Source organism: Callorhinus ursinus, unplaced genomic scaffold, assembly GCF_003265705.2.
Source record: "Callorhinus ursinus isolate GAN/ISIS: 27379988/994484 unplaced genomic scaffold, GSC_fseal_2.0 scaffold18, whole genome shotgun sequence".
Taxonomy (NCBI): domain Eukaryota; kingdom Metazoa; phylum Chordata; class Mammalia; order Carnivora; family Otariidae; genus Callorhinus; species Callorhinus ursinus.
In genome coordinates, this window is record NW_027397080.1 from 1,120,207 (window position 1) to 1,132,430 (window position 12,224).

Here is a 12,224-nt window from a genome sequence, read left to right on the forward strand (position 1 = left end):
TGCTTTCCATGTGTTTATTAATTACCCACAAGCCTATGAGGCAGATGGCATTAGGGGATGATTTCCCCTTTAGAAAGGCTTTGTAACAATTAGCGTCTTAGAGCACTGCAGAGAAATGCTAATAGGAATAATCCCGTGTTCCAAGCCAGGTGGGAATTCTGGATCTGTCTGTTTTGACAAGATCCTTCACTGAAGATCTATCTCTACTAGAATTCTTTTATCAAGAATAAATATATCCAAAATAAAATCTCTTGCCTTGCCAAAAAGCAAAACGAGTCCCAGCAAGTACGGGAGGGAGGATATCAGGGGCTAGGGGATGCGGGTGGTGAGACACTGGGGCTGAGCCAGCCCTGGGCTCTGCTGGGATTCTGGGGCTTTTTGGGTCTGAGTGTTGTAAAAGGTAGCTCAGGAGATGTAGAGCTAGGATCCTCTGAGGGCTGGGCCAAGCCCAAGAAGGCTAAACGTTGGGCAGGTGGAGTAGAAAAGTAGGCCTTCTGCTCTTCTGAGTAGCGCTCCTGTGGTGTCACAGCATCTCGGTAGGTCCAGTCACGCCAATGGAAATTAAACCCTTCAAGCAAGGTGATTCGGTCAGCTCTCTTAGGTACACAGTCCAGGGGCTTTGTGGGTGTCAGATCTGGCACCTCTATTCCTGGCAGTAGCACCACTCCTCTGATGGCAAACCAGCCCCCATATCGGGGGTGTATGCACACACCTGATATGTGCTGGGAGAGGGTAAAGAAAGGCAAGGTCATGGAGGTCACTGGGCACTAGGTCCAACTACCATCATTGCAGACTAGGCTTGTTCAATTCTCAAAGGACACTGACTCTATATTTGAACTACTCTTGTACCTGGGCTCCCCCATTTCCTCTCCTGGACAACCCTTTTCATGAGCTTACTCTGGCCGGACGGAGAGTTCCTTAAACAGCCTCCATCAACTTCCCAGTCTTCACCACTGGTCTCCTAATCACTGCTCTGCCCCCTCCATCCTGTAACTAGATTTTAAGAACAGACTAGGTTCTCTGACCTCAACTGTTCCCAGGTAGACTCCAGAAAGCATGTAGGGTTGGGCTCCTGACCTGACATCCTGACACCAATACCTGACATCGTTCCCTGGTGGTGTGTCTACCAAATCCTTTACTACACAGGGGAGGTGGAAGATGTTAGTTGGTATCTTGAGGGGCCTTCACTATTTTCTCCCAGTCCTACTCATTCATACTTGCCCTCTAACCTGGTCCCCCCAGGGGTCAGCCTCCACATCCTTTCGTTGGTAGTAATAAGCAGCCCCTGCCACGTGTGCTGCAGTCTGGGCCAGAATCTTGGGGCGCCGATTGGGGTGTACCTCGTAGTCAGCGATGACTTCGATTTGCAACTCTGGGAGGTTCTGGGATAGAGATGGAAGCTCATTTCAGTACGAAAGGAATCATGACTTTGCTCCAGAGAGCTCTAATATTAACAAGACCCTGTCCTCAGAAATCATTTGAAGGGAAAACATGACCTTAAATTTGGGGGTGCGGGGGTCCACTGTGAAGAAAATGATCTGTCCAGGAGGGCCCATGTTTGAAGAGAAATAAGGTCTTGCTCAGAAGCTTCTATGATGAGGGGCTGGGGCACATAGGTGGTGCAGTCAGTTGAGTGTCAGACTCTTGATTTTGGCTCAGGTCTCTCGGGGGCTAGAGATTGAGCCCTCTGTGTCAGGCTCGACCCTCAGCACAGAGACTGCCTAAGACTCCCTCTGCCCCTCCTTGAGCACTCTTATTTTTTTTGGGCGCCTGGGTGGTTCAGTTGGTTGAGCGACTGCCTTCGGCTCAGGTCATGATCCTGGAGTCCCAGGATCGAGTCCCACATCGGCTCCCTGCTCAGCAGGGAGTCTGCTTCTCCCTCTGACCCTCTTCCCTCTTGTGCTCTCTATCTCTCATTCTCTCTCTCTCAAATAAATAAAATCTTAAAAGAAAAACAAAAAAAATTTTTTAAAAGATTTTATTTATTTGACAGAGACATAGTGAGATGGAACACAAGCAGGGGGAGTGGGAGAGGGAGAAGCAGGCCTCCCGCTGAGCAGGGAGCCCGACGTGGGGCTTGATCCCAGGACCCTGAGATCATGACCTGAGCCGAAGGCAGACGCTCAACGACTGAGCCACCCAGGCGCCCCCCTCTCTAAATAAATCTTAAAAAAAATTTATTATAAGGGGTGACTCGTCTCTGCCTTCCAGAGTCCCAGTGTGGAGGAAGACCTGGCGCAGCTTTGGGGAGATCCAATGTATGTGTATGCATTTTATGTGTATGTGTGTGTAGTGGGGAAATACTGTTCTGTCCTCAAAAGGGCCTGAAGACAGCACAAAACTTCCAGTCTAGGGCTAAGACAGGTGAGAGATGCTTAGAGGATGCTGGGCTTATTCCTATTTCACGTGGAGGCCAAGGGAAGTCTGGTTTGAGGTTCATATAATTAATTGCCCATCAGAGTAGGGTGAGTGAGATTTATTCCAGACCTGGTGGGCTGCTAGAGGAAGGAAGCTGAAACTGCGGTAAGATAAAGCAGCATGGGGAGAGATCAAAATGTCAGGGATGGCTTTAGGATATCCTATCTGGGAAGTGGCTCTTGGCTCTACGTAGGTCTAGTCCTGCACTGAGCTTAAAAGAGCTGGAAGCAGCTACAGGCTTGGAAGCTGGGGGAATATATGAGCCCTGCTCACCTCTCTAACGCGGCCCAAGTGGTAGGCCACACACTGGTCCACAGGGTCAATCAGTTGTTGGAGGCGGCAGCTCTGCAGGAAGGGTTTGAGGGCCCGGTCAAACATGGCAGGTGTGCTGAGTACCAAGAAGGCCAGGGTAGGTCCTGGCAGGGGTAGGTGGAAAGTTGGAGGCAGGAGTGCATTATACCATGCCACCTGGAACAGAGAAAATTCAGCCCCACAAGAGGGCCAACTTAGACCTTTGCTAGGCTCATACCTTATCCTACCATTCAAGGCCTCCTACATCTTGCCTTAGTCTCCATCTCATTCATTCATTCAGTGGATTTGTACTGATGCTGCATGATGTATATTTATGGGGGACTTCTCCATGGGGGAATTTGACAGGGAATTTGGAATAGAAAAGCAGAGAATTCATGAACTAAGAACCAAAAGAAATTATAGTGTGATTAGTGCAATGACAGGGCCAAATGAGGGTCCTGTAAAATTAGAAAAGGCTTCTTGGAAGCTGTTTTGAAGGCTAGGAAGGAATCTGACAGATGATGTGAGGAGGAAGATTCCATTATGCATTATAAATAGAGGTGACAGCATTAACAAAGACATGCAAAAAGCTCATATTTGGAAAACAGCAAATTGTCCAGTTTGATAGAAGTGAACGGTTTGTAAAGGGAAGCTGGAGAGGGGTGGAGATCAGTAGGTTTGAGATTATGACTGGCCTAGAATACCAATTTAAGGAATATGGGTCTAATTTGGTGACAAGGGCCTAGCCATCGAAGATTTAAGGAGTAAACCGACATCATCAGTTTTAGAAAGATGTGGCTGCAGTGTGGAGGATGGATTGCATACACAATCATAGCAAGCAGGTTACTGCAGTAATCCAAGTGAGGAATACTGGCCTGGACCAGAGCATAGAGGGGCTAAAAGGAAGGGAATGGATTTGGGAGATTCAGGTAACAGATTCCTAAAGGGTTTGGTGTCTAACTGGATATGGGGGAGGGAAGGGATGAGAAGTAGGAGCCCAGGATGACTGGCTCTGTTCAGTACAATAACTCTCATTACCCACCCAGGTCTACCTGACCCACCCGTCATTCTCACTCTCTCCATACCTGCCATCCATCACTACCTCCACACCTTTACTCAAGCTGTTCCTGATATTTGGGCTGTACATAATCCTCTTTCCTTCTTTTCACATGAAGCTCAACTCCATTTTTTCTGGCTAGTCCTTCTTAAGCTAGAACCAACCTACCTCTCTTCCTCCATATTCTTTTCCAGCACTGCTGTGGGCCACTCAGTGGAAGGGGTGGAAATGGGCTGTCTCTTAAGCATCAGGCAAAGGGCTCAAGCTGAGTTGATTTAGCTTTGTCCAAGCACACAGCTCAGTACAGGGGGTACTGGATAAGGGGGAAATGGATCTATGTAAACAAGGGTAGGTGGTGCCAGACTTCTGTGTCAGGCAAGTGCACAGTTTCTGTATCCAGCCCAGCCCTGGTGATTGGTAATATCATGAATTATCCTTCTGTTGGTAGATGGAACAAACCAGCCAATTGTTCGCTTGTTCAACAACGGGAATGCCCTTCCCTTCTCAGATGGCCTAAATATTAGCTACGCAAACCTTCCAGGCCTTGCCCTATCCTAATTCCTTTAGAAAGCTTCTAAAGTGACTGGCTCCAGGGGTCACTTTCTTCCTCGGAATTATGGAGGTGGCAGAGCCACAAGATTACTGGATTATGTTTCTCCCATTCATCAATATGGCATTATATGGGGGTAAAAAGACAAACGTGCGACCGTTTCTCTACTTTTTTTTAACAAAGTCGCCGTTGACACCCTGTCCCGATAGGTCAGAGGGACATGGGGCCAGAGGAGCTCGGGAAGGACCAGAAGACTGGGGCTCCACTTCAGTAGCACCCAGGCCAATCATACATCTCGCCCAGCACCGCAGGAGGCATAAACCAACCTGAAATGGGTAAACCTCGAAGCCAAAAGGGCACAACGTGTCCTCCATCGTCCGCTTCAGTTCTGCGACTTGCGGCTCCATAGCGCACGCTACGCGCAGAGCTTTCTGGGGAATGGAGTCTCAAGGATAACCTGGTCCGTTAAGTTTCAAGGTAGCTCGGACTCCATTTCCCAAGAACTACTGGGACCAGCAGCGGGATGGCCTTGACTCGGTGCCATGCATCTTGGGATATGTAGTTCACTTGGTCCTCGACGACAACAACTACAGAATTCGAAAGCCTCAGTTTCCCGGCAAGCTTCACGGTGGGGGTTTGCATGTTCGTGTCACTTCCAGGGCAACGTAGTTAGGCAGCCTCCATCGCCGGTTGTCTCTGCGAGAGACGAACTCGGTTTGAGCTAGTGGCGCTGCGGCTGCAAATCCGAAGTCGGACTTTCCCGGTCTATAAGGAGGGTTTCAACCGAGTGGCGGCTGTACTCGCTGGCACATGTTCTGCGAGATGACGCCTGTGTCTTGAATCTGGAGAGGTCTCGACCAAGATTTGGCACTCTCAACTCCCACCTGATATCTGCGTATCAGAGTATCTCGCTTTTCCCCTACTTTCCCCAAGCGCTGTTCCCCTGACTAGTCCCAGTTTTGGCCTGATACTGCATCCCTACCTTTAGGATTACATCCCCGATTCCCATTCTCTATCTGACGTGTGGCTTTATTGGGCTGTACCTCGGGTATTCCGGGCTGGGAAAGCAAGGACACAAGACACCAGGAGGCAGCCTCGCAGAAGGTTATGAGTAGGAGCCTGAGCTGGTCTGAGCACCTCGACGCACTTCTCAATGCTACTGATGGGAATGTGGCCAGGATTAAGGTGAGGGGGCGCCTAAGGGCCCCCATTTGGAGTTTTGGGTTTAGGGACACTCAGAGCTTATTGTCCTGTGCACTTGTTTCTTTTGTAGCAGCGGCTGTATCCTCTGGGAGTCTCCACAGCAGGTAAGTGTTGCCCCTTTTCTATCCTCCAGCCTTTTCTCTTTCCAGGATCTGCCTTTTTCCAGTGCCTGTACCATCCACTATTCCTTCCAAATTCCAACTGTTTTCTTTCTTGAACAAACATCTGTTTTTCCCCCCCAAAGATAGCCCTCACAATTGTCCCTTACTTATTCCCTCAACAGGAGACCTGGTTGGGACCTGGATTTCCCCTCATCACTTGCCTCCACAGTCTGGTGTCCAAGCTCGACAGCCTTGGGCTCTAGAGACTCCCTTTGTTCCAGAGAGGCTGAGTTGGGCTGAGGCCCAAAGAGCAGCTTCTCTCTGGGATGAAGTTACTATTCTTCGATCCCAGCTTCAATCCCAGGCTCAGGTAAAACGCGCACTCCTAGGTTTTATGTGTGGTGTTTGTGTGATATGAGGATATCAGGGGTTGGGGAAACCCTTTACACAATAGCTCATGTGGTTTTTCTTGCCTGGGTAGGTGACTGAGGCACTAAGACAGTCTGTGCAGGGGCTGCTGGAAGACCGAGAGCAGCAGAAATACCAGATCTGTGCCCTGGAAGGTATCTGGCCAGTTCTTTTTTTCATACGCATAGCTCATTATGTACACACACGATTTTGTTACCCACCTCCTGTGCACTTACTTGTGTCTTGATTTGCAAGGGGAGTGTCTAGGCTCATGTGTAAAACTCTCAGAAGGGCTGACGCTCAACTTGTCTCACTACAGCATCACTAAGGTTGCTGCAGGGAGGCCCAGAGCGGAGGGCCCTCCTCCTGGAGCAACGCCTGGAGGGGCTGAGAAGGGAACTGCAGGGCCTTCGAAGCCAGGTGCAGGAACAGGCCCAAGCCCAAATACAAACAGGACCACGAAAGTGCAGTGCTTCTAGTGGCCTTCACCAAGAGCTGCAGAATGAGTATGTGATGGGCAAGTTCTCTCCTCCTTCAGGCCTCTAACTCCTGGTAGTGTCCTCTGGGCTTGTTGATGGGCTTTAGGTTAACACAGCTGTCAGCAACTCCTGTGGGAGGAGTCAGAGATTCCTTGGGAGGAGCTGAAGCTGCTGTGGGACGAGCTGAGTAAGTAAAAGATGGGGGGTGGGTACAAATTCACCTGTTCTCTTTTCTGGAGAGTCTTTTTGCTATCCCAGTAAGTGGCCGTAGCTCTGATTGCTTGAGCTGCTCTGAAGTCTGGCCAAGTGTTTTGTCTTACCTCCATGGTGTGAGTCCAGTCTCCCCAGTCAGCTTGGAAGCTTCCCAATAGCTACACCAGAATGCTCTGTCTCAGTTGTCAGCACCAGGCTGGGCACAAGGCGGGGAGGGGAAAGGAAAGTTGGAGAATAGCTTCCTTACATTTTTCTCTCATCTGAAGGCCAGCACCAGGAGCTGCTGCTGAAGCAGATGGCTGAGGGGCAGCAAGCTCAGGCCCACAGCCAGAAGGTAGGACTAGGATCAGACCTGTCTCTTCATATCTCCCTGTGGAGGCCCCTTCCTTTCTTCTCTGCCTTTTCTGTTCTGCAGGTAGGCAGGATAATCTTTTCCATCCCTATCTGTTCCTCTCTTGCCTGTGGTGACTCTACCTCCCTCCCAAGCTCTTCTTCCCAAGCTCACTTCTCCAGGTTGAGAAACTGCCATTGCCCATATGAGAGTTCCATGTGTGCTGAATATGCCAGTGGTGGGGAGAGGGATTCCTCCTGCAGAGGGAGAGATTTGGTCCTACTGGTTCTGTGGTCTGGCAGATGTTGGTGCAGTTCCAAAGTGGCCAGGAGGGCAAGGGTCACACCCTGGAGGCTGCCAGGACAGAGGCACAGGATGCCCGGCGTGAACACAACCTCCACAGGTCAGAGGTTGCGGGTGCTTATGGCAGTGGAAGGGATTTGTCTCAGAGGCCAGGCATTGGGGACCAAAGTTCAGCTGTCCTAGATTTTTTAAAAAGATTTTACTTATTTGAGAGAGAATGAGAGAGAGAGAGAGTGTGAGCAGGGGGAGGGGCAAAGGGAGAGAGAGAATCTCAAGCAGACTCCGCACTGAGTGCAGAGCCCAGTGTGGGTCTTGATCCCACAACCCTGAGATCATGACCTGAGGTGAAATCAAGAGTTGGACGCTCAACCAACTGAGCCATTCAGGTGCCCCTCAACTATCCTAGATTTGACATGGTTTGGTAGGGTGGTATGAGTATCTAGATTACAGCCCATAAAGGTAGTACTGGGCATTCTTTATTTGATACAGGGTCACTGAGGTATGTTCAGAGGATGAAGAGGGAGGAGACTGGAGTCCTGGCCTCAGGATGGAGGACAGTTCTGTGCTGGGAGGGTCCCCTTGTCCCACAATCACCATTTTTTTTTTTTAAGATTTTATTTATTTATTTATTTGACAGAGAGAGACACAGCGAGAGAGGGAACACAAGCAGGGGGAGTGGGAGATGGAGAAGCAGGCTTCCCGCTGAGCAGGGAGCCTGATGCGGGGCTGGATCCCAGGACCCTGGGATCATGACCTGAGCTGAAGGCAGATGCTTAATGACTGAGCCACCCAGTCGCCCCCACAGTCACCATTTCTGCCTCTGATTCTTTTCCCCCTTCCAGGACTTCCGTTCACATCCTGCAATCTAAGCTGCCTGTGGCTGCCACCATCGCCACATCTCTTTCTTCATCTAGCTCTGAAGTCAGTCTTCTGGACAGTAAGAGCGGCTGGGAACTTTTAAGGAAGCTAGGTGGGGGTAAGGGCAGGGATCCCAGGGCTGGATGAGGCTGAATCTGAATGGTGTGTGGGTGTCTGCTGTCTAATTGTTTGGCACTGGGTAGATGGAATCTCCGCCTCTTCTTTTGGTGAATCCATCATCCTCTGTTATTACTTATCCCAAGTTAGGCCTGTCTATTCCTCCCCATCAGACAGGCCCAGGGCTTAGTTCTATGTGTATCATAGTGCTTGCTGATGGTTTGTTTTCTCTTCCTTTTCTCTCCTCTTAGATCTCCAGAGGAGCACACTTTCTAAACTGGAGCCCAGCAGCTTACAGCTCTAGGCCCAGAGCCTTGAGCAGGAGAATCTCTTCTTTAAGGGCCTCACAATGTTCCTGAGTGACCTGCAAGGACTTGAGAGAGTAGTTTTGCTCACCTTCCCCTCCAAGGCCCTGTTTCTGGGCCCCCTGCCCCTCTTTCTTGATCTAGTTGGTATCTGTCCTCCCTACTGAGGCTTGTCACTGCCTGCCCATCCCTGTCCACCAACTGCAATAAAATGTTTTAACCCTCCCTGATATCTTCTCTGAATCAGCACCTACATGGGATAGGCTTAACAGTACCTTTGCTGCCTCCTGTTACTTGACTGCTTCCTGCCATCTCTCTCTCTGAAATCCAAGTTCATAGATATTTATAGCTGTACCTTCTGAGTGCAAGCCCTGCGCTTAGTGGAACTTGGAAGAAGATGGGAGCTCCTGTTCTGGTGGGTAGAATGAGGTAGGACAGTGCTCTGGGGCAGTGTTGCTATGGGGATGCAGAGGAGAGTGAGGCATTCAGGTAGGCCCTGGACCTGAGTACTAGAAGGCTTCCTCTCCTCATCTTCAGCTTCTGCCTCTTAAGGCTTTCTCCAGTCCTGCCACACCACTTCATCCTCAGCAGCCCAACCCAGCTTGCATTTCTGTAGCAGTTTCCTGGTCTCTTTTCTTTCAGTTTCTGCCTCTAATCCAGTGGCTTTTAAAATTTTTTGACTGAGACCTCCAGTAAGAAATACAGTTTACATCGTGGTAAATATACGTTTATATATTTGTTAAATGATATATACATGTATATGTTTACTAAATCAAATTTCATGATTTGTTTTTTTAAAAGATTTTATTTATTTGAGAGAGAGAGAGAGAGCACGTGAGAACAGAGGGAAAAGGAGAAGCAGACCACCCGCTGAGCAGGGAGCCCGATGCAGGACTCGACCCCAGGACCCCGGGATCATGACCTCAGCGGAAGGCAGATGCTTAACCATCTGAGCCACCCAGGCGCCCCCAGATTTCATGATTTAATACTCATTGAATCACTAGAAGTGATGTACTCTGATATTTCCTATTATATTAAAAAAATAGGCCTTTTGGCTATTGGCTCTAATGCTTCCATCCCTTGGTTGGAAGTATATCTTTCTATGTAGACTAAGGGCTGCTTTACTTTCACCTTACCTAGATTTTTGTATTCTAGACAATGGAGTCCAAGATTTCCTTAGAAGCAGCAGCATCCCACTAAGATCTCATGAGGTCTCTTCCACTGCTAAATATAGACAAAGGATAGTGGATATTTACTGAGCATAATACATACCAGCCCTGGTATGTATTTGCCCTCAGCTAAGATGTGCAGTGGGCTCATAAGGGTCCCAGCTCTTAGCTCCATCTAGCTGGGAAGAGGAGACAATTATCTGAAATAAAAGCATGATAAAAGGCTAAAATGAGTAGGTAGGAACTACTTCTTGTTATGGGGTATATTCAAGGCCTTGGCCTAAGTAGCAGACAGGTCATGAAGAGTGGACCTTTGACACCTGAATAGCTGTAAGGCATTCCTTGGTTCTTTTCCCTCATTATTAAGGAGATTGCTGAGGGGCACCTGGATGGTTCAGTTGGTCAAGTGTCCAACTCTTTCTCATGATCTCAGGGTCATGGGATTAAGTGGGGAGTCTGCTTGAGATTCTCTCCCTCTCTCCCTACCTCCCCCCAAATCTCTCCCTCTCTTTCAAATAAACACATAAATCTTAAAAAAGAGATTGCCGAGAGTGGAATGGTAGAGATCAGACTTGGGTCAAACAGAACTTCTTCAAAAAATTAAGTACTTGCCATCAAGGCTCATCTTCCTACTCAAGGTACAAGTAATCCTTGTCTTTTACATATTTCAATGGGCAAATGATACATCTGGTATGATAGCATTATTGAATTCTACTTGGTACAAGTGCTGTACTTATTTATCAACTACTTTGCATCAGGCTTTGTGGGAGACAGGTTTTCAAGAGTGCCAGGGCTCTAACAGAAAAATTCAATAGCAATGTGGAACAATGGTATTTGAACTGTCACCAGGTGGCAGCACATTATGTATTGCCATAAGAATGATACAGGAAAGGCTTTGGGCCAATGGTACTGGGCTGGGGGATTTTTTTTCTCCTTTTGGAGATACTGTGAGCTACCAATTAATCTAACTAAAACTATCCTGTTAAGGCTACTCTGCTCAAGAACCTTTGACAGTTCTCACAGCATAAAATAGAAAGGACAAATTAGGCATTTAAGCCCACATTTAACCTCCATTGTTGTCTCCTATCACATATCTTTAAAATTTTTTTTATTTAAGTGTAGTTGACACACAATAATACATTAGTTTCAGGTGTACAATATAGTGATTGGACAAGTTTATACATTATGGTATGCTCACCACAAGTGTAGCTACGATCTGTTACCACACAATGCTAATATAATATCATCGACTACATACCTTATGCTGTGCCTTTTATTCTCATGATTTATTCATTCCATAACTGAAAGCCTGTCACTCCCCTTCACCCATTTTGTCCCTGTCCTCTCCAGCAACCATCAGTTTGTCCTCCATATGTAAACTCCATAACCAGGCTACAGGTCTGGTTATGCTTTTTGTTTGTTTATTCATTCGTTGTTTTTTAGATTCCACATATGAATGAAATCATATGTTTCTTAAACTTTATTGCCACAGGAATGTACACAACCTATACTCCTATTCAAATCCCACTCATCTGTCAAGACCTTTCCAGTAGGAGGCACGTCTAAAGATGTCTGAAAAGAGGTCTCTAATCCAAGGGAGTACTGGTGCAGGAAGGCCCATACTCCAGTGTTTCTTTGCCTGCTCTCGCCCTGGAAGCTCTCGCCCTGTTCCAATCTGCTCAGGCCTGAGATTATAAGCACCTGAAGTCCAGGTATATGGAAAGCATGAGGAAGGAAATATGTGCATGTTGGACAGAATTCTTATTCCCTATGCAGCTTTTTCAAAATTTTCAGTTTTCAAGCCAGCTCAAATGTTATCACCTCCAAGAAGCCTTCACCGAATTAAACCTCAGTCTAGATGAATAGCTGCCTCGGCATTTTAACCCTATCCATTGCTCTTAACCAAGAATAGTTTATGTATCAGTTTTTCCACTATACTTAGGTCCTGCAGGATTCTGCTTTCATATAGGTTTTCTTTATTCAGGTAGTCCTTACTTAGCTATACCCTTCACCAATCGAAAAGCCGCGTCAGTGGAATCCATTTTCTGTTGGTTTTATTAATTACCAATGATTGTTCCCTCTCGTGTTTATTGTCCCGCCCCCCGCACCCCCCTGCGCTGAGGCTTGGAACTTGGGTTTCCCCCAGGTGTATTCCCTCCTCCTTGGTTCCGCCTTCCCAACACACTGCCTCTTCTGTTTTTAACCTCCTCTTCCTTCCTATTGGTTCTCTTCGTCTTACAGTCTTCCAGAGTTGGCGCCTAGGGCTGTTGATTGGCTTTGCCGGACGCCTGTTGAGTCCACCCTCATACCACGTGGCATTCCTAATGCTAATTGGGTAATTCCACTAGCTCGTTTATCAAAGATTGACGGTTGATTGGCTGCTCGGAGGCTTGAGGAGAGGGGCGTGCTCACCTTAAGCCC

General features: G+C 48.0%; 2 protein-coding genes across 15 annotated transcripts; one reads left to right on the plus strand and one right to left on the minus strand.

Moving 5' to 3' along the window:
• On the minus strand, positions 1 to 4,777 carry MMACHC (metabolism of cobalamin associated C). Of its 3 annotated transcripts, XM_025855826.2 has the most exons (5): positions 4,643 to 4,748; positions 3,935 to 4,079; positions 2,692 to 2,886; positions 1,230 to 1,382; positions 1 to 722 (listed from the first exon to the last, which is right to left on the minus strand). In XM_025855826.2, exons 3-5 carry the CDS (start codon positions 2,794 to 2,796, stop codon positions 303 to 305), a joined length of 678 nt encoding a protein of 225 aa, XP_025711611.1. In that variant the 5' UTR covers positions 2,797 to 2,886; positions 3,935 to 4,079; positions 4,643 to 4,748; the 3' UTR covers positions 1 to 302. The 3 variants fall into 3 exon arrangements, with proteins under 3 accessions (XP_025711611.1, XP_025711609.1, XP_025711608.1); XM_025855824.2 differs by lacking the exon at positions 3,935 to 4,079 and having other exon boundaries at positions 1,341 to 1,382; positions 4,643 to 4,777; XM_025855823.2 differs by lacking the exon at positions 3,935 to 4,079 and having other exon boundaries at positions 4,643 to 4,777.
• A 173-nt stretch (positions 4,778 to 4,950) lies between these two features.
• On the plus strand, positions 4,951 to 8,859 carry CCDC163 (CCDC163 homolog). Of its 12 annotated transcripts, none has more exons than XM_025855815.2 (8): positions 4,951 to 5,501; positions 5,590 to 5,623; positions 5,803 to 5,990; positions 6,102 to 6,183; positions 6,348 to 6,534; positions 7,354 to 7,454; positions 8,197 to 8,291; positions 8,581 to 8,859. In XM_025855815.2, the coding sequence occupies exons 1-8, from the start codon at positions 5,424 to 5,426 to the stop codon at positions 8,686 to 8,688; spliced, it is 873 nt and encodes a 290-aa protein (XP_025711600.1). In that variant the 5' UTR covers positions 4,951 to 5,423; the 3' UTR covers positions 8,689 to 8,859. The 12 variants fall into 12 exon arrangements, with proteins under 12 accessions (XP_025711600.1, XP_025711601.1, XP_025711602.1 ...); XM_025855816.2 differs by having other exon boundaries at positions 8,197 to 8,330; positions 8,581 to 8,690; XM_025855817.2 differs by having other exon boundaries at positions 8,197 to 8,324; positions 8,581 to 8,658.
• Positions 8,860 to 12,224: the final 3,365 nt, after the last annotated feature.